We start from the raw sequence: 26,170 nt of genomic DNA on the forward strand, positions 1-26,170 counted from the left end.
CCACTGAACCAACCCACCCCTCTTCACAATACAGCCATTCCTGCATTATGATCAATGCCAACCTTACCAGCCGGTGGCTCATCACCCATTTATAACATTGTTGTCATAAGTAACTTCACTTTGTAAATTTGTCTTATCTTGCGCCATGTTTCCATGGGCCAGTAAGAAGGTTAGGTTGTCTATATCTATACAGAGACAAAACTTCCTAAAACCAGAGCTCAAAGGAACCTCAATCAACTTCTTTTTACAGAGAAGGAAATCTAGGCCCATGGAAGTCAGAGTCAGCCAGCATCAAATTGGGGATTTGAACCTGGATCCTCTCATTCCAGAGTCAATATTCAAAGTATTAGCTCAGGAAACAGGATTATTCTTGGCCACCTGAAGACATTTCCAGAATCAAGGGCTGCAGGAGCCCCAAGAGGCCCTATCCTCCAACCCCTCCTATTCCTACAAAGGAGAAATCCAGGGCTCACCGGGTGACACAGATGGTGAGGGTCTCTGATATGAGAAGCATTAAAAAAAAATCTGTGGTGTTCTTTTGGTATGTGTGGCGGGGAGGGGAGGATGTGTTGTGGAGAGATGGAGACAAGGAGAGGGAGAGAGACAGAAAGAGAGAAAGGAGAAACAGAGACAGAGACAGAGAGAGAGAGAGACAGACAGAGAGAGAAGCACAAGTGGAGGCGGAGATAGGGACTTGTCCGGGTCATACAGCCAGTACCAAGTATCCCAGGTCATATTTGAACTCAGATCCTCCTGCCTCCAGAGTTGGTGCTTTATCCACTGTAGCACACCTAGCTGCCCCTATTCATATATAGCCCTTTCCTCTGGTACAGTGGAAAACCATCATCGATAAAAAGGTGTGTAAGGGGAAAGGGAACTCCATATACATAACAGCACATCTATTACCTCTTTCTTCTCCAAGTTAAAAAAAAAAATTTGCAGACGCCATATTCTCTTTCCCCCTTTGTTGCCAGAGCCCTGAAGAAAGGAAGATCAGATCAAGTGCAAAGGCAGGATGGCAGCCCTTTTACAAGGAAGAGATCCCTTCCTTGGGACTCTCAGGACACCCCTAAAAGTGCCGGCCAAAGGCCAGCCCCGCCTCAGAGCTCCTGCTCAGAGGTCACCCAGCAACCAAAGGGGGGGGCCCTCTGTGCCAGCAGCTGCTAACACCGGTCTTACTTTAACCCACAACCTCACAGGACTTATCAAAGTATTTGACTTCAGAACCCCATAGGTTGGCATCTTCCAATGATGAATTCCAAGAGAGGGAAAAAACCCAAGAGAAGACCTTTTAAAAAAATGTTTCCTTTGTAGCCTAAGGTCCACCGAGGTTCCTGCCTTTCAGTAAAAAAGAGCTACTTTCTGCTGGACGCCTGGAGAGGTCCCCATCAGACACTAGCGATGAGCCCTGGTAACCCATCATGGAGGAGGCCCTTTTGGGGGGGGTGAGGATGGGGCAGGAAAGGGGAAAGAGAAGTTCTACTCGGAGGGAGGGATTTCTGGCTACCTTATTTTCCCCAAACCTAAAAGTATCATCATCATCACAGCTAATATTTATGTATTCTGTGCTAAGACTTTACCACTATTACCTCATTTGTTCCTCTCAGATAGATGCTGTTATCATCCTCAATTTACAGATGAGGAAACTGAGGCAGACAGAAACTAAACACACAGCTAGAAAGTGTCGGAGGCCAAATTTGAACTCAGGGCCCCCTGACTCAGGGCTTAGAGCTCTCTCCTCTGCAGGTAGGCACACTCCTGTAACCAACCGGGCCAGACTGCAAGAGACCCATGAAACCTGATGGACTGGAACCAGACGGGAATTCTGGCCTTGAGGAGCATGTTCCAAGCTCTGGAAAGGTGGGAGGAGGTCAGACTTCTAAGCTAATAATGATAACAGCTCCTATCTTGTGACATGTGCCTCAGCTTGTGATGCAGCTAGGGACACACAGCTGGGGGGCTAGGAGTCAGGAAGTGCTGAACGCAACCGTTGGCAAGACACTTAAACTCCAACTGCCTCAGTTTGCTAAGGCTTGCACTTTATTTTACTTTATTTTTTGGCCAGGCAATTGGGGTTAAGTGACTCACCCAGAGTCACACAGCTAGTGTTACGTATCAGAGGCTGCATTTGAATGGGCCTCCTGACTTTGGAGCCGATGTTCTATCCACTGTGCCATCCCGCTGTCCCCAAGCATTTTATTTATGTAAGTTCAACCAAACCTTGTAATAACCTTGTGAGGTAGGTTGCTATTATTATCACCCCCATTTCACAGGTGAACAAACTGAGGCAAACAGCTTAGGAGACTTGCCCAGAATCACACAGCTAGAGGGCCTGATGGCCAGAAATCCAGCTTTGCTCCATGTACAAATTGCCCAACCCAGCAGTTTGGGGGGAGAAGGGAGGGCCAGCGCTCACCCACATGAGACAAGAGACAATACAGAACCATTGATAAATTGTGCGGCAAACCTACACCAAGCTTGTTCTTGATCAAGCAGAAGGACGGGAAACTGAGGGGTGAGGAGGATGGGGACTGGGAGGGGGCCAGGGAGAGGGAAGGAAGGTGGGCTCTGCTGCAGAGAGAAGTCAGCGGAGGCAGCTGCCCCTGGCTCTGGGCGCTCATCTGCATGACAATCCACGGGGACTGGCTCCGGTCACTTTTCGAGAAGCGAGCCTTCTGTCTACCCCGGCAGCATACCAATGCGGCTCAGGCGCCCAGGCGCCTCCCGTTTGCTTCTAGTTCCTCACTGATGCGGCTCAGAAAGTTATGGGAGTTGAGCAGAGATTGCTGGGTGCCCAACAAAACCTGGGCTGAAGAGGGAATTGCGACTGTTCTAGCACAGATCATCATCAGCAATCCCCAGTGGGCCCAGGCAGCGCACCCCCGGTCAGGCAGAAAGGGCCCGGACAGAGGCCGAAGACCGGGGCTGGTCCTGGGCGGGCCACTCGCTGTATGCTCCTGCCCAAGTCACTTGCCTTTGCTCTGCCTGCTGCAAAACGCACCACAACACTGGTGTCACCAACCGCAGAGGGCCACAAGAATAGCACGGGGTAATAATACAGAAAAACAATAATAATAATACGGAATAATAACGGGAAAAGTCCTATTATGTTTGTTATATGTTATATATAAAATCTACAATATGATAATCATAGGATAATAAGTCCTGAGAAATCACTGGCACCTCCTCTTGATGCCTTCCCTGTGCCCTTACAGGAAGGAAACTCTATTCCCCTCAGTAAGACGTGACAAGGAGAGGCACCAGCTGTGTGTCACAAACACAAACACAATCACGGTGCAGGCAAAAGGGCTCAGCAGCTCGGCGGGGTGACTGGGGACCCAGCCCTTCTCCTTTCCCAGTCTCTCTTTTTTCATTTAGGAAAAGGAGGCCGCGGGACTGGATCACCTGCCCGAAGGTTGGCGCTAAGTAAATGCTTCTCAAAATGTTTACTGACTTGTAGCGTTCTCTGCCGATCCCCTGGTCTGATGACTCTGGGGATCTGAGTTGCTTTGAGGGATTTGTCCCATCAGCACCAACAACGAGAACTAAGGGATGGGAATGATTTTCATTCATTCATTTTGTTGTGGAGTCGTCTCATTCATGACCTTATTTGGAGTTTTCATGGCAAAGATACTGGCGTGGTTTGACCTTCTCTAGCTTATTTTACAAAGGGAGAAACTGAGGCCTAGGAAAGGGAAATGGTTTGCTCAAGGTCACCCAAGAAGTAAGAATCAAATAAAATACTATTGGGGCAGCTAGACGGCACAATAGAGTGGGTAGAGCACCAGTCCTAGAGTCAGAAGGCCCCGAGTTCAAATGTGGCCTCAGACACTTAACACTTCCTATCTTTGTGACCCTGAACAAGTCATTTACCCCAATTGTCTTGCAACAAATAAATAAATAAATAAATATACTGGGGGAGGTTAGAACGACGACAACTATGGTGTCTGAGAACAGACATTTTTTTCCTTTCTTGTGGTTTTTCCCTTTTGTTCTGATTCTTCTTTCACAACATAACTAATGGGAAAATATGTTTAATATGATTATACATGTGTAACTTACATCGGATTGCTTGCCATCTTGGGGGGGGGGGAGAGAAGGGAGAGAGAAAAAATGTATATCAAAATTTTATAAAAGTAAATGCTGAAAACAATCTTTACATGTAATTGGAAAAACTAAAATATTATAAAGTGGGGGGAGAATGAAGTAAGAATCAGTGTTCTTTCCCTTGTCCTATTTCGTTTTACTATAAAAAAGTGAGAAAGGAATTTAGACAAAGCTCACCTAACTCTCAATGTACAGATGAGAAACTGAGGCCCACAGAGGATACAAGTGCCGAAGATCGTACAATTCTGATAGAAGCAGAGACTGAACCTGTGGCTCTTTCCATAAGACCAGAGTGACTTGGGAGTGATGTGACTGCTCCCCAAGGCTCACCCACCCTCACTCGGCATGGGAAGGGGATTGGGAGACTTTTCCATAGAGTAATCAGAAATCACTATTATTTACAAGTGCAGTATTTGCAGCGTAAAAGTATAACACACACTTGATAATCCCAAAATATCATTTCAATGACGGGTCTCCCTCTATTTCTTCTCCAAATGGCTTTGATCAGCTAGCATTGATTAAGCCTCTACCATGTACCAGGCACAGAAACAAAAAAGATGTCCTTGACTTCAAGGAGCTACCCAAAGCTGATGGGCCAAGGAGGGTGGGAGGAGATGGGGACTTTAGGAATTCTTTGTATTCATTTTCCCCCAGCCCCATGTCTTACTAATACACAGGCTTTTAAAAATATTGACTGAATTGACAGTGGAGTCGGGGATTGATCCATTCATTCTCTACAACAGTTTGGAACTATGTCTTAAAGGCTATGAACTCTGATCCAGCAGTGTCAAATGGCTGGGTCTGTATCCCAAAGAAATTAAAAAAAAGGTGGGGGGAAGGACCCACATGTGCAAAAAGATTTGTAGCTGCCCTTTGTGGTGGCAAGAAACTGGAAACTGAGTGGCTGCCCATCAGGTGAGGAATGACCAAACGTGAGTGTAATGGAATATTACTGTTCTGTAAGAAAACGATAGTCAGGCTGATTTTAGAAAAGCCTAGAAAAACTTACATGAACTGATGCTGAGTGAATGAGCAGAACCGGGAGAACATTGTACACAGTAACAGCAACACTGTAAAATGATCAACTACAATAGACTTAGCTCTTCTCAGCAACACAGTGATCTAAGCCAATTCCAATGGATTTAGGAGAGAAAATGACATCTGTATCCAAAGAAAGAATTACGGCAACTGAATGTAGATTGAAGCATACTAGTTCTATTTTTTCTTTGTTTTTGTTTTTTCATTTTTCCCTTTTGTTCTGATTCTTCTTTTCCAACACGACTGATGTGGAATATGTTTAACACTGCTTAGTGTGCAAGTGGGGAAAGTGGAGGAAAGGAAGGAAGAAAAATATTATAAAAATGATTGTTGAAAACGATAGTTATATGTAATTGATTAAAATAAAATACTATAAAGTGCAAAAAATGTTTGATGAGTTAAAAATGAAGAAATTCTCAGACTGAGAATACTAATGACACATTTGTTTAAAAAGAAAAAAAAAAATGAGAAAAGCTTAGATAATTCCAGAGTCAAGTTCTTCCATTCCCCTCCCAGACACACATCTGAAAAGTCCCCATTTGAATCACAACTGATTGGCCAAGACATTGGGCCTTGTTCATGGGGCTGGGGGAAAATGAATACAAAGAATTCCTAACAGCCCAGAAGGCTTTTTTCTTGAGGAAAACAAAATTAAAGTGCCCATATGTTCCTTGACCTAGAAGGAAGAGAGGGGTGGAGATTGCCGCTAATATCCCATTAGCAATTGGGGAGGAATTCTTAGCTGGTTATCAGTTTGGAATACAGAATACAGAAGGAACAAGACCCAGTGGGAATCTTAACGGTTCTTAAAGTTTAATTCTAGATTAGTAGTTCTCAAATTTTATGATCTTGCAATTCTCCTCCCAGAACAGCTTCTGTTTGGGTGGGTTATACTTCTTTTTACTGGATTAGAAATTAAAACATGTTTCAAACCTGGAAGGATCTTGGATCACATTTGGAGAACTGTTTGTTAGTTTAGTCCAACCTGTACACTTACTGACTAGAAACTGAGGTCGTCCAAGGGGGTGAAATGACTTGCTCAATGTCACCAAATAACAGAGTTGAGTCTAGCGAGTATCTCAATGCCCCAGACCAGTGCCCTTTCCTTTCGTCCGGGGATGTTTCAGAGGAAGGCACACTTTCATTATATGTGGGAGCAAACAATGACAGGTCCCAGAGAACCCCTGGAGATGGAGCAAAGAGGCCGGGGGAGTCCCAAGGGCGAAAGGGGGTCCCAGGTATACAAAGGATCACGTTGCTAGGGGTAGACTTGGCCAGTCCTGGGAAACCAAGGCTGCACAGTAAGAGAGCCCACGTGACAGGCAAATGCTCTACCCTGAGTCAAATGCTGTGTGGCTATTTGTTTTCTAAAAATACACTGAAAATTGGGTTTTGCATATGGAGGAAGTTACTTTGCTTAAAAAGGCTGAAACTGCGAGTGAATCGGACCATTACTGGACACTCCTTGGAATCTCCCTATGAGAGCTTCAGAGCTGGAACTGCCTGTGGATGTCAACTAAACAGACCCCTCACTTTTCAGAGGGAGCTCAGGCCCAGGGGGATTGGGACAAAGTCTTGGGAATCCCTTCCATTGCCCTCTGTGGATCAGAAACTCAATGAAGGAGAGCTCTGGCCTGTTCTCTATGCCCACCCCACTACTATCCTAGTCAAGTGTCCCTGCTCGGACAGGACAGGCTGATGATGTCAAAAACCTTTGGGGATTGGACCCTCTCTCAAGGCCCTGCCCACTTTGTTGGGCGGTAGAAAGAACCTCCAGTTCTAAGCTTGACTGCCATTTTTTTTTTTAACAGCAAATGTGAGCCCTTCATTTTAAAGATGAGGAAATTTAGGGCTTGAAGGGAGAAATCATCCTGCACAGAATCACACACCCCACAAGTGTCTGAAGTGTGATTTATACGCAAATTCTGGTTTCAAATCCAGGCTCCTAACCACTACTCTGCAGTGCCTTTCATGGTACTGCCTTTGTGGGATTTGGGCCCAAATGGCCCAACTTATTGATTTGATCATTGATATTGATTAGTTATTAATCATATTGATTAGAGACTGGTTTCACAGCAAAGACTCCCAAGCCTAACTCCATCTGTTTCAAATATATATATGGCTGATCATAAGGTCACTAAACAAAGCATGAATAGATGGGAAATTCCATCTTAATAATTAGAAAAATTAAGCCCAGTGCACATCTCCCTAAGACTGCAATGACAGTATCTATGTCTATTAAAAAAAAAAAAAAAGCAGATTTCAAAACCCAAACATTACAGATAGAAATTTCCCTAAATCAGAAATTAAGAAGAAATTACAGGGCTAATTTCTAAAAGGTTCTGTTACAGGGGCAGCCTGTTCTATAAAAAGAACAAAGGAGAAGTAGAGAGAATTGAATGACTTAAGTGATTTATGCTTCAAGTTTCCTTATCTGCCCCTAAATGTTACCTTCCATAAATGTTGGGACTGGATTCAAGGGCTTTAGAAAAGCAATAGGTGCACAGTTGAGTGGGGAATGGCTGGATGAATAGGGGGTCTACAATTGATTGTATTCTCAGGAATGACCAAAGCAACACTTTCTGAGACACCTGGGAAGACTTGTATGACCTGATGCAAAGTGAAGTGAGCAGAACCAGGAGGATAATTTCTAAACTAATAATGTTGCAAAGACAGGCAACGAGAGACTTGAGATCTCTGTGAATACAGTGAACGGCCCTGATCCTAGAGCACTGGAGAGATAACCAGCCCCCCATTTCCAGACAGAGAGGAGAAGGCTTTGGGGGCAGACACCCCCATGGAGGGAATTTATTATTCCCACGTTGTGGGAATTTATTTTTGCTTGACTACGTACACTTACTATGTAAACTTTTTCTTTTTTCCAGTGGAGACAAGAGGCAGGAGGAGGAAAAAAAAAAAAAAAAAAAAAGCCTCTTTACTGAAAAAAGAATAGGCTGAAATTTGTGATTGCAAATGAAGCACTGCTTGTCTAAATATCAGCTAAGAGTTTTATAGCCACTGCTTCATTTGGGTCTCATAACAAGCCTATTTAGATACATTCTACAGGGCTTATTCTCCTCATCAAACAGAAGGGGAACAGGCTCAGCAAGGCAGTGGTCACACTGCTAGTGAGGAGAGAAACAGAATTTGAACCTGGGCCACTCCAAGGCTAGCTTTCTTTGCACTCTACCACACCACTTTTCTGTTACAAAATACACAATGACATCTATCTAAAGGGGACATATTCTATGATCTCACTTATCAGGTAAAAGAAGGGGGAAAAAAGCTTCCTGAGCAGACCAAAGAGACAGGTCAAAGTCCTTCACTAAAGCTCTCATCCAGAGTCTGTCTATTCTTATTTACACACAATTCTAACCAACTGCACCATGTGGCTTTGGAGGGTGGAGGGGCTTCAGATCAAAGGCAGCTCAGAAAACACAGTAGCCTGGGGCTATTGAGCATTGATTTTTACATGTCAAGAGTTCATAGCATGAAGTATGGTTTTCCTTCAGGTCCTCTCTCTTCTCAGTAACTGGGCCTATCCAGCACATTAATGACAGTGGGTTCAGAAGCTGATCTGAACACAAGTCTAGGACTGTGGAATTTTTTTTTCTCCTTTCTTATTTATTTAATAATTTATTCTTTTGTGACAAGCAGGCTAATTTCAGAAAAGCCTGGGCAGGCTTACATGAAGTGAGAGTAAGCAGAACTAAGACAACACTGTACACAGTAACAAAATTATGAAATGACCAACTATGATGGACTTGGCGCTTTTCAACAATGAAATGATTTGGGCCAATCCCTACATACTTGTGATGGAAAGAGCCGTCTGAATCCGGAGAGAGGAATGGAGGCTGAATGTGGATCAAAGCATAGTATTTGCACCTTTTGTTACTATTGTTTGTTTGCTTGTTTTATTTTTCTCCTTTGATCTGATTTTTTCTCTTTTTTACCCAGCATGAATACTGGAAATATGTTTAGAACTGTACATATTTATCCTATATTGTCTAAGGGAGGGGGAAGGTAGGGAGAGAAGGAGAAAAATGTGGAACACAAGATTTTGAAGAGGTGAATGTTGAAAACTTTCTTCTTTCCCAATTATATATAAAAACTCTTTTTACATTCAGGGTTTTTTTAAACTTTGAGTTCTAAATTCTCTCCTTCCCTTCCTCATTGAAAAGGCAAGCAATTTGATATAGGTTATAAGCTGTGATGCAAAACAGTCATGAAAAAAGTTATGTGCACTCATGGAAAACATTTACATAATAGTCAAGTTATGAAAGAAAACATAGATTAAAAAAAAAAAAAAAGATCGCTTTGAGAACCAAGAGATCATTATATACTTTAACAACAACACTGTATGAGGATATATTGTGACGGAAGTGGATTTCTTTGACAAAGAGAAGATCTAATTCAGTTCCAATTGATCAATGATGGACAGAAGCAGCTACACCCAGAGAAAGAACACTGGGAAATGAGTGTAAACTGTTTGCATTTTTGTTTTCCTTCCTGGTTATTTTTACCTTCTGAATCCAATTCTCCCTGTGCAACAAGAGAACTGTTCGGTTCTGCACACATATATTGTTGTATCTAGGATATACTGTGACCTATTTAAAATGTATAGGGAACTGCTTGCCATCTAGGGGAGGGGGTGGAGGGAGGGAGAAAGGGAGGGAAAAAGTCGGAACAAAAGTGAGTGCAAGGGATTATGTTGTAAAAAATTACCCAGGCATATGTTCTGTCAATAAAAAAGTTATAATTAAAAAATAAAATAAAATAAAAAGAATACTTTGATTTGCATTTAGACTCTATCCGTTCTTTCTCTGAAAATGCAGAGCATTTTCATAAGTCTTTCAGAATTGTCTTGGATCTCTGTCTTGCTGAGAATAGCTAAGTCATTCACAGTTGATCATTGGACCATGTTGCTGTTGCTGTTACTGTATACGATGCTCTCTTGATTCTGCTCACTTTGCTTTGCATCAGTTCATGTAAGTCTCACCAGATCTTTCTGAGAGCATCCTGCTGGTCATTTCTTACAGTACACTAGTATTCTATCACAATCGTACACTACAACTTGTTCAGCTGTTCCCCGTTGATGGGGGATTTCCACATTTCTAATTTTTTGCCACCACAAAAAGATCTGCTAGAAAGGCTTTTGTACAATCTTTTTTGTTGGTTCTGTTTCTCTACTTTCATTTTCATCCCAAATCCCACAAAAATCTCACATATTATTGTTGACTCTAGCTCTCAACTGAGAAAGCTTTTTTTTCTCTTCCAGAGCCATCCAGGGCCAGTGGCCGGACAACTAGAGATGACCCCAGATGACCTCTGTATGTTCAAACCTTGACTAGAAGGCTCCTCGGACGCTTTATCACTGGAGAGATGACCCTGGGTTTTCCAAGGCTGGGTGGGTCGGGAGGTCCTTCCCCAAGCTCGTTTCCAACAACGTCCCTGTGCGTGCGGTCTGAGGACCCGTGGAGCACAGGCTGATGGCAAAGGAGACATTATCGTGCTCAGGCCTCGCAGTTCTGGCCTCCCCCTCCCCCGGCTGGGTCACAGGCTGCCCAGTGACTTCCTGGGCCAGAGCTCTTTCCTCCCTGGCCACCTGCAGATGCTGTCTTTCCTACAGGAGGGTAAGGCATTCCCTGGCTTCACGTCTGCACCTCCAGGGCTTGGCCAGTACTGACACACAGCAAGCACCAAACAAACGCCATTTCCACTCATTCCCAAAAACAACCCCCTAAGGCACAGAAGGTAGATTTCTGCTTTGTCAGTTGGCACATGGAACCGCAGTTCTTTGAAATACCGAAGGAAGGACTCTGCTTGAGAGCAAGGTAAAGAGTCAAAAAGTTCAGACAACGCAGAATTTGGGGGCTTAAAGAGGGGAGCTGTAGGCGTCTTGAAAGGCTGCAACCTGAGCACACTGACTGAAGGAGTCCCCAGAACGTGGTAGGGGCCAACAACCTCTCTAGATGCTGCTGCGTGGTGGGTCGTGTTAGGAAACCCACCAGACTATCCCACCACCCGGTAACTGGAGCGCTCATGAGATCCACAGCACAGTAACACGGTTCTCAGGAGGTCCATAACCCTGCAGATGGACAGCTCTCTGCCAAACACAACATGCGGGCGGCCTATTTCCCAATTCAAACGATCTGAACAGCCTTGTTGTCCATCTTTATGTTCTGGATCCCAGGTGTTCCCTGAACCTTTTAACGACCTGGGGCTCTTTCCCTCCCCTTGTAAGACACGGCTGTAAAGGATGACAGCAGAACAAAGCGGGCCCAGGGTCAGATAAACCCTCCCCACAGTGGCCGAGGAAGGGGAACCAGGCCAAGGAGGCCAGGGAGGAGGTGGGCTTTACCCACGCCTGGGAGAGAAGTCTGCTCTTTTCGCACTCAGGGCAGAGACAACAGCGGGGGCCCAGCAATGACACGTGGTGACAACCATTCAGCACCGAGTCCCCAACCAGGCGCCTGGCCCAGGAGAGAGAAGACCCAAGTGTCTCTGGCTCAGGGAGCTTGTGAAGCACCCCGAGGATGGAAACATCCCACCCCTGCAGCCGCAAAGAAGCCCATTCAGCCCCTGGGTCTGTTGTCAGGAAGGCCCATGTTTGGAGAACTAGTTGTGTGGCCTCTGGCAGCCACTTCCCCTCCCTCGGCTTCCTTATCTGTGAAATGGGGAAGGGAATGAGGGGCAAATGAGCTAACATGCTAAAGCCTTAAGTGCCAAGTAGAGCTGACTTGCTATTACATGTTGGGCACCTGTGTGGGGGCAAAGAGTCTCATGCTCAAAAACACGTCTGGAGACCGATACTTCCTGAAGGCCCCACAAAGGCCGAGCCCTCAGAAAATACCCACCATGGCCGCCAGCCTCTGCAGCCTTCTAAGTTGCAGCCAGGCTGCAGATCTGCTTTGCGGCAGGGTTTAATCCCTCCTCTGAGAGGCCAAAATCTGTTTAGTGGTCACTGCCCTGAGACAGGCCGAGAGCAAAGTCAAGAGGAACAAGGATGGGCCGAGCACAGTGGCAACAGCCCAGAAGCAGGGGCTTCTGCCAGCATAGAAACCTGAACAGCAGGTCCAAAGCCAAGTTAGGGAAGAGCCCAGAACATGTCACAGAAGCCTGTAGGGAACCTCACCTTCAAGGGCCCTGCCCAGGAGAGAGCAAGAACATGAGAGCAAGGGGGAGTGGGAAAGGGAGAGAGATGGGGGGGAGAGAAAGAGACAGAAAGGTGGGAGGGGAAGGGAGGACAGAAAGAGAGAGAGAGAGACAGACAGAGAGACAGAGAAAGACAGATAGACAAGGAGAGATGGAGGGGAGAGACTGGGGGGAGAGAGAGAGACCAAGAGATGGATAGAAAAATTGGGGGAGGGGGGGGATGAGAGGAGAGAGACAGAGAGAGCTGACAGAGAAAGACAGACAAACAAGGAGAGATGGAGGGGAAAGACAGACAGACTGGGGGGGAGACAGATAGAAAAATGGGAGAGGGAAGAGAAAGTGACAGAGACTGGGAGGTGGGAGACTGGGGAAGAGAGGCAAAGACAGAGAGAGACAGAGAGAAACAGGGGGGAGTGTGGGAAGAAATGGGGAGAGAGAGAGAGATAAGAGATAGATGGGAAAAGAAAAATAAGGAGAGGGAGAAAGAGATGAAAAGCAATCCACTAGTCCACATCTTTTAAAAAAATGCCCCAAAATCTCATGGATACAATGAGATTAGGATATAAATCTCTCAGTCCATCGTTGGGGGTGCCCCATCTTTACCCCTGGCCAGGCAACTGTCTCCTGAAAGGCTCAGCTTGGGGATTTTCTTCCTCTTGTGGTCACAGTGCTAACCACCTGTTCCTCCTTATTCTGTTCTAGGAATCATTTGTCTCCATCATAAGACAAGACTTGGATCCTCTCCAGGAGACAGAGAGCAGGAAGGGAGAGCAAGAGAAGGAGAGAAGGGGAGGGAGAAAGAGCAAGAGGGAGATGGCGAGAACAGCAATCCTTTTTTTATCATAAAGTTTGTGTGAGCTCTCTCTTAAATTAGGAATTGAAAGACATGTTACATCAACAAATGCCCCTTAAACAGATGGGAGATATGCAGCTTACATGGAAATGAATTAGAAAATAAACACATACACCCGTGCCACAGACATAGATACACATACACACCCTCAGCTCTTTTCCCCCTCTCTTAGAAATGGGCAGGTCCCTTTGGTTCCCCGTTCCCCCCCCCCCCCCCCCCCCCCCCCCCCCCCCCCCCCCCCCCCCCCCCCCCCCCCCCCCCCCCCCCCCCCCCCCGCTTCTGCCCCAACTCAGCTTCTCCTGCTTCAGCTATCCTTGGCTGCAAAATAGCCAGAAGCACCTGGACTTCCGAGGGCCCCTCTAACTCAGGCTGAAGCTTTCAAAGATCCAAGATTACTAACAAGGGACTGTTCTGCACTGGTGAAGGGGCTCCCTCCTGCCCCACACTGGGAGTTCCTCATCCCACCCTGGTCCTCGTCCTTCACCTCTCCATCTAGAACCAGCAGAAAAGATGCCAGCGGCCATCGCAGTCAGGGTTTCATCCACTTTTGTAAGTCCTGGGGTCCTCTGGTCACTGGTGAAGCCTACAAACTCCATGTTTTTAGAGGCAAAGGATTGTAAAAAGAACCAAATCTGTGATATTTTTGTTATTGTATTACTAATATTAAAAGTTATTTTAAACTTGAATACGAAACAAGTAAAGAAAAAACTTCGAGTAAGGAAAAAACATTGTCATGTTCACAGCAGAGCATGAGTAAGGATTCATTTCAAGAAAACCTAGATGATAAATTCTATACACTGTCTCCAAGCTGTCCAGCTTCTCCTTGCTTCCTACAGATTTCCTTTTGTTCTCTGTTGTGTGCTTTTTACTTGATCTTATTTCTTGGTGGCAGGAGTAAAGAGGTCCTGGGTCCAAATGTATTACATTAAGAAAACGAGCAGACCACGGTCATGGACATCAAGTTAAGAACTTCTTATAGTCTGACTTCCTTATTCACACAGGAGGAAGAAGACCCAGAAAGGGGAATCATTTATTTTAAGTTGCACAGGCCGTGACGTTTTCTGACATCAAGGCAGGCGCCCCATCTCCCGGCTGCCCCGCCAGTCCCGAAGCCTGGGGACTGCTGGAGACCCGAAGGGCCCTTCCTCAGGAGCAGCCACATCTTGTTTGTTTCTGCAGGGGATGATGGGGGTTGAGACCAGGATTTGGAAGCAGTAAACTTCAGAGTATATGGGACTGAGATGGCCATAAGAGCTGGGGTGGCCCTAAGCAGCCAAACAAAACCAGGTTATCTGGGCCACATGGAGGAGAGGCGTGAGCGGGTTTTCAAATGGGCCCAGGAATATGTGTGTTGAGGGAAAATGCCAGGTCGAGAGCTCTGAACCCGCCTGATCCCACTGGCTATATGGCCTGCGGGCCTTGGCCAAGCTCTTCATTTCCCTGGGACTCAGCTTCCTGGTCTGCAAGGTGAGGGAGCCGGATGGTCCCTACAAAGTTCCTTCCCCTCTGGCACACACCTCACTTTGGATATGTCACTGAATCTATCTGAACACAATAATAAGGAATAAATAATAGTGGCAGGTAGGCAGCCGCAGTGGGTAGAGCACCAGCCCTGAAGTCAGGAGGACCCGAGTTCAAATCTGGCCTCAGATACTTAACATTTCCTGGCTATGTGACCCTGGGCAAGTCACTTAAACTCCAACTGTCTCAGGAAAAATAAAAGTAATAATAAAAATAAATAGGGATCCAAGGTAATCCCAATAGACTTTGGATAGAAAATGCCATCTGCATCCAGAAAAAGAGCTATGGAGACTGAAGGTAAATCAACACATGCTGAGCTCACTTCTTTTTTCTGTTTCTCTCCCATGATTTTTCCATTTTGTTTTGCTGTTTCTCTCCCAACAGGATCCATAAAGCAATGCTCATTAAAAATATATAAACAGAGAATAATATTTGCACTGCTCATCTCAAGTGTGACTGGGAAGTACTTTGTACATCTTAAAATGCCACATAAAAATGTGATGTTATTATTGTTGTGAACTGTTACAAAAACATCTCCGAGGCCTCCTGGAAGGTTTCCCCAGGACATCTGTCCCATCCTGGGCCTCCTCCTCCGGAGAGAAGCTGGATCTCCCAGGAGCCCCCGTCCTGCAGAGCTGGTCTGGCCAGGCAGGGCAGCACAGTTCTGTGGGTTGCTCTCACACCTCTGACCGGGAGGCTAGGGGTAAGTGCAACAAAAGGTCCAAGCACGGCCCATGAGAGAGAGTCCTCATGGCACTTCCCAATGCCAGTGCCGTTCCCCGAAGTTCTACAAAGTGAAGCAAGGGACAAGCTCCCACTCTACCACTGACGCCCTCGGGAGTTGCTTGGGGCTCAAAAAAGAAGGGTGACTTGTTCAAGTTCCCCCCAGCTAGGATCTATCCGAGGGAAGTTAGCCCTCCATATTAGCTTTTTAAGCAGCTGAGGTCCACTCCTCAGGCTAGAACTGAACTTGGAATTAACAAAATCATTCCAAATATTTTCAAAATGAATTTCAATAAACATGAAAAAAGCCAAAAATAAATAAATAAATAAATAAAATAAAAAGGAACTTGATTCAACAGTCAATCCCCAAGTTGTCCATGGCAGTTGATATTAAAAAAAATTCAACTGTAAAGTTACCCATGTATATAGCCTGTAAATAAAAGGCTATTAAATTTAAAAAAAAAATTCAAAATTTGATATCTATCGATAATATCTCTGGAACCTGGCCCATCGTTCCAATCCAGCAAAATCTCTTTGAATCTTGACTGTCTTTTGATGTTTTAGCCAGCCCTGGGAGTTTTGTGTCACCGAATGTTCTCTTTTCATCCCATTCACAGATAAAAACATTCAATGCCAAAGGGCCAAAGGTCAAACCCTGGGGTGTCCACCTGAGAACGTCCTTCAGAATGGCACCCATCTATTAGTTTCTTTGGGCAAAGTTGTCCAACTCCCCACCAAACCAACAGTTTGGTAAATCATACATTCTGATTTTTTAACTTTCATCCATAAGGATTTTATGAAAGACTGTATCAAATAAAATTTTTAAATCCAAGTGTAACATGACTTTGACACTGGAAGAATGTACCAATCCTAGCTTGTTTTAAAAAATATGTATATTAGCTTTTAATTTTCAAAATATATGCAAAGGTAATTTTCAACATTCACCCTTGCTAAAGCTTCTAAATTTTTCTTCCTCCTTCTTCTCCTAGACAGCAAGTAATCCATTATAGGATAAACATATGCAATTTTTAAAAACATATTTCCACATTATATTGTGTGAGGAAAATCAGACCAAAAAGGGGAAAAAATCTACAAAAAAAACAAAAAAAAAACAAGCAAACAAATGAAAACAATAACAAAAAATGTTAAAGTACTCTGCTTTGATCTACACTCAGTCTCTATAGTTCTCTCTGGATATGGATGGCTCTATTGGAGCCATCCCCAAGTCTACTGGAATTGCCTTGAATCACCTCATTTTAAGGTTTAGAGTTTAGACTTGTTTTAACCATATAATCTCATCTGTTTAGGGAACTCCCAGTAAAGGAATTCTCTTTACCAGTACAGATCACCATTCTTTCTGCAACTTGCAGTCTTAAAGAGTATCTTGGGGCATTGAAAGGATAAGGGATTTGCCCAGTCACCCAGCCCGGATGAGTTAGAGGTTGAACTTGAACCCAAATCCCCAGATTCTGAGGTCAGCTTTCTCTCCATTATACCACTATAATCTATTAATCTTATTTAAAAAGGAAATGAGATTAATTTGGTATGACTTCTCATTAAGTCCTTTCTGGGCTCTAGTAACTGGATTTAATTTCTGAGGACTCCCAAGCAAACAGTTTGATAATCTGCTTGGGGATTTTCCTAGTGAGAAACAGCGTGCTCACTGGTCATCACGTTCCAGAATTTACTTTTAGCCTCATTTAGAATCACAGAATCATAAACCTCAAAGTAGGAAGAGATTTCTGAGGCCGGCCAGCACAGTCCGAGCCGACAAACACCATGGCATCCCCAGGTGGGCATCCAGCCTTGACCTAAAGGCTCTGGCTTGGGGGACGCCATGGGCTCCTGAAGCAGCAGTGCACTGTGGGGCAGCTCCAATGACCAAGGATTTCTTGAAATCAGGCTGAAGTCTGCCTCTCTGCTCAACACTCACTCAACACATCTGGTTCTGCTCTTTGGAAACAAGTAAATTCCTTTGAAACACGTGAGGAGAGGGCTCCTATATTAGCAGCCCTGATTCCTTCACCCCATTCTCATACAGCATGATCTGGGTTTTTTGTTTTTTCCACTAACAAACTCTCCTTCTCTCTCTCTCCTTTCTTCCCTCCCTCCCAATTTCTGTCTCTGTTTGTCTCTCTCCTCCTTCCTTTCTTTCTCTCCCTCTCCCCATCTCTCTCTATGTGTGTCTCCCTCTCCTTTCCTCTGTTGTCTCTTTCTCTTCCCCTCCCTTTCCTCCTTCCTCTCTTTCTTTTTCCCTGCCTCTTGCCATTCTTTGTATGTCTTTCTCCCTTCCTTTCTATTGTCTCTCTCTTTTCCCCTCCCTCCCCTCCTCATCTCTCTGTCTCTCTCCTTCCTTTCTCCTTTTCCTCCCTCCCTCGCTCCACCATCTCTCCATCTCTGCCTCTCTCTCTTTCTGAATAACAACAAAAAAGAGACAATGTTTTGTCCTGTGCCATGAGCTGAAGGCCCTTCACCACCCTGGCAGTCCTGCTCTTGGAACAAGGATAAGTGGGTCCATCTGATCTCTGACAACTCCCCCACAGAGCTTCCCTGACCACAGCCACAAGTCACTTGAGCATCCTTAGGGAGATGGGGGAAGAGGGGGCTGTCTTCAGGACACTTAAGCTCAAGGAGGAGAAGTGCTTTCTTGGGATCTCCTCACCTGGCTGAGCCTTTAAGCCGCTCTTAATGCTGTTTGTTCTACTCAGTTCTTTTTGAAGATGAAGACAGAAGGTAAACAATCTGATTGCTCAGCCAGCTCGGTCCTCTTCAACATGACATCACTTCCCCTAAACAATGGCCCTCTTCTTCCTTTGTGGATCATCTTGCACCAAGCAGAGCATTTAAAAGTCTTTTTGTAGCTGTCCCCTTCCCCCCTCTCCTTTTTCTTTTTTTTTGAAACAAGGTCTGGCTTCTCCAGGGCTTAGCCTTACAATATTCTTACAGGTCCTGGACCACTTTTCTGTATTCATCCTTTCATCTCTCATCCACATTTTTGACAATTTGACCTCAAAAAAGCTTCCGATAAAATTACATTAGTTCCTTGGGGAAAACACCCAAATTTGCCCATCACGCCTATTTACTACTAGTTAGAAATACTTTCATGCTTCTCACCCATCTTCAGTAATTTTCCTAAATATAACCCTCTAGGTCACTTTATGACCTTTCTTCTGAAGTTGTGGAAATCTTTTCTGAAATCTAGGTACACATCTGCCTACGATTGAAATTTCTCTATGCTATTTATTACAAATTCATGACAAAAAAAATTCATGACAAGATAAGACATTTTCTGTATTTCTATAAAAATTTCAAAATTCCTGTCATTCCTACAACATTAACTAGGTTTTTCCTGTTGGTAAAAATTAAACCCTAATTCATATGCCTCGCTCTTTAATCATTAGTCAGTTAATTAGTAATTACCAAATGAATTAATAATTTAGTCAATAATTACTACTCTTAATTATTAAATTTAAAAGATTGCTGCTATTACTTACTATGAAACATGTTATAAGACGTGTCAAGACTTTATAAATTGCTCTGCTTGAGAAAATAAGACTTCTACCAGATATCAAGGCAGCTGAAAATTTTTGAGTTACTATTATGTAACATTTTCATAATCCACACTTTGTATTGAGAAAACAGCATCTATATCTTCCCTCTGACCAATGGGCTAGAAAATATCCATGATTATACCCTAAAGCTTAACACTGTGCTTCCACCCTTGGGTCTGTGGATTTCTGTGATAGCATGTACCATTCAGTATGTCTCTCTTCTGTATACCCCATTCAGTATGAATCTCTCCTTTGCATCTACATTCAATATGACTCTCTTCCCTTCTACTAGATCTGCTTCTACTGAACAAAGAAAGCCCTCCCATGATTTTATTTAAGCCATGAGTCCATGTCTCAACAAGTCCTAGGAAACTATAGTTACCTTTTTGTATGAAAATCCCAAGTTTACATTCCCCATATTACACTATGCATTGTCCTTTAGGTAGCTGAGGTCACAGGTATTGATCCTAACTGTGTTTCTGTGTATTCCCAGTAACTGCTTAGCACTTCCTCAATCCCACACCTTTAAGATATTACATAGTGGTACCTCTGTCTATTTCCTGTCCTTCCCAAATTTTATGAGGGTGGTAATTTGTCTGAACAATTATACATTTCTTATGAGGTTCCTGATAACATGCAAAGAGTTCTGAAAATGTCAAAATTCTCCTTTTGTTAGGAGGATATATTTTCAAAGTTGATTAAAAAAAAAAAAAAAAGCTGAACCAATTATAGGAAAAAAGATACCTGATCTTAATTGGGAAGGGGAGGGAGGGGGGAAATCCTCAAAGAATCATCAGTCTGATTCAAGAGGTATTCAGCATCCTCGGGTCTTAGAGACCACACACTGTGCCCCCGCAGGGAGAATTAAAATCCGACCTTGGGAGTTGTTCCCCTGATAATTTATTGAACAGCTCCCTCCGTCCCTTCCATTGGAGAACAGATCATCTGCGTCACTCTGTCTGGCATCTGAGCTTCTCTTTCTGCTCTGCATCAAAAGGCTGAAAAGCTTTGATGTCTAAAACCGGAACCTGCCTGGATTCCCTGAACTCTCCAGATCAATCCAATTACTCCACATGAATATTCTATTTAAAAAGTCAGCTTGGGCCTCTGAGATTCCCAAAGCACTGGCATTTAAGCAGATGTCACAGCAAAGCAACATGGGCCTTCTGAGGACAGAACGGGGGGCTGAGGAGAGCATCAAGCTTCCCTCTGGGCCCATCCATGACACGAAGTCATCCCAAGCCAAGGAATTAAGTCTCTGGACATGAGGGTTTAAGAAAAACGACATTATGGGACATAACCAGGCAGTTAGCTTGCAAGCCTGAAATCCTGTCAGAAAATGACGAGGCACCTGCCACTGTGTGAAAAGTACAGGGGCACTGAAAGGAGCGGCAAATCCCAGACGAACAACCAAACCCGGGCTTCCCCTAATGTGAATCACAAAAGTTGCCCTCCCTCCTCTGTCATACAGCTTCTCCACTGATGAAAGGTGCTGCTCTGGAGAGAACCATCCTGGCCGTCTCCTATATAACTCGTCTCTGGGCTGGGTCAGCGGGAGATTGATGGAGAAGAGGGCGCACCTCCTGCAGGAGCCCTCTGAACCCACCAAACAGGATGTGTTGGGGACCAAGAACAGCCAACCCTGGCAGTACAAGCGGCTCCCCCTCGGTCACCTCCCTGCATCCCAACACAAGCCCCGAGAAAGGAGGAGGTAAGCGGGCCCACGTACGGACCAGGAGGCTCAGAGAGACAGCGTGAGTGCCCAAGGTCATGCAGGAGCCAGGCCCAAGCCCAGTCTCCCAAGCCTGGATCTGGGCTTTCTACTCTATGACCTGCATTACAGCAGAGGGAAAGGAGGCTTTGCTGATGAAGAAATTAGAAGCCACTTAGAAGGAAAAACGCTTTAGAACAATGACAGAGCAATATGACAGCATGATAACCAGTGTAATTATAATGAATACAAACTGAATACTTAAGCAGGCTAGCTGCTGCAGCCGCAAAAAACAACCAGGTATGCTTCTGCTTCAGCTGCAAGAGAAAGGTGCTTCAGGAAAGGGAAGAACGTCTTCGTGCAAGCTCTCTCACCAAGGCCTTGCATCTTCTGGAGAGAACAGACCCAGAACGCTGGATTGGGAATCCGAATCCCGACTCCCAGCCGACTCTCCAGCCGCCCAAAGCAACCCACTGCCCATCTCCTCCGGTGTGAGGGAGACTGCAGGGACGGTCCTGTCCGGCCCCAAGTCCTGGGGCCCTAGGGAGCTTTAGATAAGGGGAGGTCCCGGCAGCTGCCCCACGGTCTCATGAGGGTCTGCTGCACAACTGCAGGCTACCTTGCACCTTGGGGAGCTCATGACTAGGTACCTCAGAGCCTGGACTTTTTCAAAGCAACTTCTCCCTACTTGTTATCCAAAACCAGCAGGCCTTTAAAGACTTCGTCAAAGAGATTTTGGGGAACACAGATGGAGTGGTTTGTACCAATTAAGATGGGGAAACTGACATCAGGGAATTCAGAGGCTTCCTCTAAAAGAAAATGTACTGACACAAAGCAATTTGAGGCTCGTCTCTAGGAAATCTCCAGAAATCTGGATGAGGATGATGGTTGACAAGGAGACAGTGCCCAAGGGTTCCGTTGGCTACCCAAATGGATCTTCACAAAACTCTGGGATTTGGGACCTAATTGGACCTTCACAAAACTCTGGGAGATAAGTGCTTTTAGTAGTTCTCATTAATCTCCTTGGGCCTCAATTTCCTTTTCTATAAAATAATGGGTTTGAAGCTCTTGACCCATAATCCTACCTGGATGACTTTGAACAAGTCACTTAATATCCCAAGGAATCTGTAAAACATGGGCCTCTGAGGGACCTTGCAGCTCAGTCTATGATCCTATGAGCTTTGAGGAAGTTTGCCCAGTGTCACAAAGAATCTGACATAGGATTCTAAACCAGGTCCTCCAGATCCCCAGGCTAATGCTCTACACTGGGCCACATTGCTTCTCAGTCCAAAAGGACCTTAGAAGTCATCTAGATGAAACTCTTTTATGAGAAAGAAAAGAGAGACAGAGACAGACAGACGGACAGGGAGAAAGATAAAAGAACTAGCTTGAGGTCACAAAGGTGGTTAAGGGCTAGAACCCAGACCTTCTCATCTCTCACCCCAACAGCTTTTCAGTTCCACCATCTACAAAAAGTGGAGTCTAGTTAAAGCTCCTATATTCTGGGATCATGTTCTTGTGGCTCACCAACATTTCTACATAAGAACAAAATCACAGAATGCAGTGTCTACAGAATAAGAAACCATATGACTTCAATGGTACCTAGAAATGAGAGAAAATCAGGCCCAAGACTCTTTCAAATGCTCCAGAACCATGCCTTGGAGACTGTCTTTCATTTAGCGTTCTACTCAGGAACATTATTTAATAAGAGAAACAAAATCTTCTCCAGTTCCTTCTGGCTTTCTCTAACTAACCCAGCAGTCACCAAATAGGTGCCAAGAATCTGACCGATAAGGACTTAATGGCCTTTGAAAGCTTTTAGGGCTTAATGGAATAAAGAGCTCTCCACTAGTGGAATGGGCTGGATGAATGAAAGGTGGACTCCTCATTCCTGGAAGTTTTCAAACAGGCTGATGACTCCTTGTCAGAGACACTGGAGTTGTGAATTCAGTTCAGCCAGGAGTCAAATAAGATGGCCCCAGAGTCTCCTGATGGCTTGGGGTGGGATGCGATTTTATCCAGAGGGCAGCTCATTTCAATTCAATTACTTTTCTTGATGAAGCCTAAAGAAATATCTAAATTCTTCCACTGAACTGGCAGTACAGCTGGTCAGCTGCCATTTCTATAACCCTTTATGGCCTATAAAGTACTTTACAGAAAGTCATTTCAAGCTTACAACAATCATATAAGTTAAGGAATATGACTATTCTCTCCATTTTCTAGTCAAAGAAATTTGGCTCACTGTTGGGTGCCTTGACCAAGGCTAGCAGTTACTGAAGATCCTCCAGTTACAAACCTGGGGCTCTTCGTAGCACCTCACCTGGGGAGTTAGTGGGTTGCCCCTCAATGGACATCTTCAAGGGCCACTTATCAGTGGTACCACAGAGGAAATTGCTTTCAAGTAAAGTTAGTACCAGAGAGTATGTGCCATTTCTACCAACAGAGAGAGAAAAAAAAAGGGGGGGGGGAAGGAGAGAGAGAGAGAAAGAGAGAGACTGAGAGAGATACAGAGACAGAGAGAGAGACAGACAGACAGAGAGAGACAGAGAGAAAGAGAGAGAGAGAGAGAAAGACAAAGAGACAGAGAGAGAGGGAGGGAGAAAGAGAGAGACAGAAACAGAGAGAGAGACTGAGAGACAGAGCTCTCATGTGCTGATGTGAGTACATGTAGGTAGCATTGGAACCAGCCTGAAATGATACAGATTGAGTGGAGGACAAAGTTCCTGGTATCACACATACACCTTGGAATCCCCCGGTGAATATCTTTTTGATCCAGTATCAACAACTGAAAAATTTCCAAGTCTTGGATAATTCCGCCCTTTCTATTCCCCAAGAATGAATCTTCTGCCCTGCTTCTCTTTTCCTGCCTTGATAATGTATATAACAGAGCAGATATGTAAACTCCCAGCCCTTGGGTGGTTCAGACAGCTGGTGGGAGCCAGATTAAAGGCATTGGGTAAATGTTTAACAAAATAAATCCAAATACAATACAACATAGATAATGTTAGTCTGTGGCTCTCTCTGATCTGTTTCTGTGTCAGAGAAAGATTAGCCAGCGCTCCTACTTATTCTCCCCCACAAATGGCCCCTCAGCCCTCCTCGCCACAGACTTCACACATCCAGTAGAATGGAGGCTTTATGAGGGCAGGACTGCTTTTAATTTAGTCTTTGTGACCAGAGCTCCTTGCACAGAGCAGGGGTTTCATGATGCTTTTTGAATTCAGTGGCTCAATCTACCACCAAAGCAAATGCTGCCTTCGATGCCCACCCAGGGAGATCCTTTCCTGCCTAACACACCCTTTCCTGCCGACTTGGAAGCCCCACCGCCTCTTTAACACTGCCGTGGGCTCCTAGAGAAGACACCCGTGCACAATCCTGCCCTGCTCTTTCCTGCTCTGTCTTCTTCCCCCCTTCCTTCCTTCTCTCTGCCTACCTCTCTCTCTCTCCGTATCTCCCCCCTCTCCCCCTCTTCTCCCCGCCATCTCTCTCACACAGAACCCCCAGATAACAGCAGCAGGCTGGGATCTCTGGAAGTCTGCTCTTCTGAAGAAAACTAAGAAGTTCCCAAACAAATGCCGGCTGGCCCAGCCAGGAAAGTGCTCCCTGCAGTGCTCAGAGCCTATTGGGGGGGGGGGGGGAGGGGAGGGGGAAGGGAGCTCGCCCTCCCTCCTCTTCTGAATGACTTCCCCATTCTCAGACTCTTCATGATGTTGCCCGAGTCCAACTGGGACTCTGGACAGCTCAGTGGCTGTTGGGGACCAGTAATAATCTCTGGGTTCCCACGTCTTTGCTTCAACTTTCAGCTGGGCTTTTTTAAGAGCTCTCCTTGCTGTGTGTCCCGTTCCCCCCACCCCCCCCACCCCAGTCCCTCCCTCAGTATCAATCATCCTGGGAGCTCCAATGGGAGCCAGCAGAGCTGGACAAGCACAGGTGCAGGGAACCAAAGGCCCTGTGGGCCCCGGAGGGATCAGCGTTCAATGCCTTCGCCCCTTCGGACCCTCAAATACCCAGAGGGACAGAGACAGAGATACAGAGAGATAGTGAGAGAGACAGAAGGACAGAGACAGAGAGATAAAGAGAGAGAGAGAGGGAGAGAAGGAAGAGAGAGGAAGGGGGAGAGAGAGAGACAGAGCAGAGACAGAGAGGGAGGAGGGAGAACCAGAGCCACCCACAGGGGCAGGTGGCCGTTACTAGGGAGTCAGGCTCCAGGGGACTCTGGAGAACAAGGAGGGCAGCAGGAGCCTGGACATTGCTCTGCATTGCTAACAGGCTGCTGGCTCTGGCTGACCGCTGGCCTGCCCAGCACTCCCCAGGGTTGCTGCACTCCCCTGGAGAAGGGGGCGATGGGTGCGGAGCTTTTTCCGGGAGGTTGGTGCCCGAGGGAACATCTGGGGCCGGCAAAGGCTTTGAAGAATGGGGCACACTGGGGTCACCCCTGTCAGGATTGTTCCAGGAGAGGGTACTTTATTCAGAGGCTGGAGCACACGTGGCTCCCTCTACCCCGATTTCTGTGCATCAAGTCCCCTTTGGGGAACACAGCTAGCAAAGGTGAGGTGCTCACCACATCCCCCCTCCCCCCCCACCCCGAGCCAGGCTCACACTTACCTTTCTCTTCTCTTCATCTGCAAGATCGAATTTGAAAGTCGCTCTGTGCTGTGGGGAAAAAAGGGGAAGAAACCGTTACCCAAAGGACACAAAATTCACTTCTGGAGAGACCAAAAAGCTCTGTGATGCAAACTCCTGGCTATGGGACTTCTCTTTCCTACTTAGGAAAAGGAGAGAAAACTCCAGAGTTTTTCCTATTTCTTTTTTTTGGAAAATAATTCTTTCTCTCTGAGGTTTACAAAAGTCTTCTTAAGTAGGGAGGGCACAGGACTGGAAGGCCCCAGGGATTTCAAGCTGGATCTTGCCCAAACACACCCTCATCATACAAAAGGGTAAACTGACACTGGAGAAGGTGAGGTCTGTGCAAGGCCACAGGTCTCAAGAAGCAGAAATATGACAGAACCCAGGGCTTCTCACTCCAAATCCAGCCCTACTCTACTATGCACACTTTAAATAAGATAGGGAAACTGAGGGAGGCTCAGTGAGAGAGCCTAGTTCTAGTCTGCAAAGCAAGCTGGGACAGAAGCAAAGACCTCTAGGTCGGTGCTTTCCCCACTACATTACACTGCTTCTTCTTAAGTACCCACTGTGCCCTCAGCACTCTCCCCAAGGAGATACAGAAGCTGCAAAAAGACATGGTTTCTGCCTTCAAGATTCTAAAACTGAGAAACAAAATCTTACGTCTGAGACCACTTCCATTTTCTTGCCCTTTGTAGGTTGTTCTCCTCAAAGGACATGAAATAAGTTAAGGAAAATCTGTCCTTCTCAACTTCATGGTTGCACACGGGGAATTCCACAGCTCAACAAGAAGGTGGGAAGGGGAGAGCTGGGGAGCACCAGGAAACCATGTTGGATCTGAAGTCAAGAGCCGAGTTGGAATACTGGCTCCAATGACCAACATAACCA

General features: G+C 45.5%; 1 protein-coding gene across 3 annotated transcripts in view; it reads right to left on the bottom strand.

Moving 5' to 3' along the window:
• Nucleotides 1-26,170, bottom strand: part of RIC8B (RIC8 guanine nucleotide exchange factor B) — an 87,623-nt gene that overhangs the window by 50,534 nt on the left and 10,919 nt on the right. For all 3 annotated transcript variants that reach the window (XM_003771097.3, XM_023504437.2, XM_023504436.2), the window contains exon 2: nt 25,265-25,312. In XM_003771097.3, the coding sequence (XP_003771145.2) occupies nt 25,265-25,312 (48 nt within the window). The remainder of the gene's footprint in view (nt 1-25,264; nt 25,313-26,170) is intronic.

This window comes from Sarcophilus harrisii, chromosome 5, assembly GCF_902635505.1.
Source record: "Sarcophilus harrisii chromosome 5, mSarHar1.11, whole genome shotgun sequence".
Taxonomy (NCBI): Eukaryota; Metazoa; Chordata; class Mammalia; order Dasyuromorphia; family Dasyuridae; genus Sarcophilus; species Sarcophilus harrisii.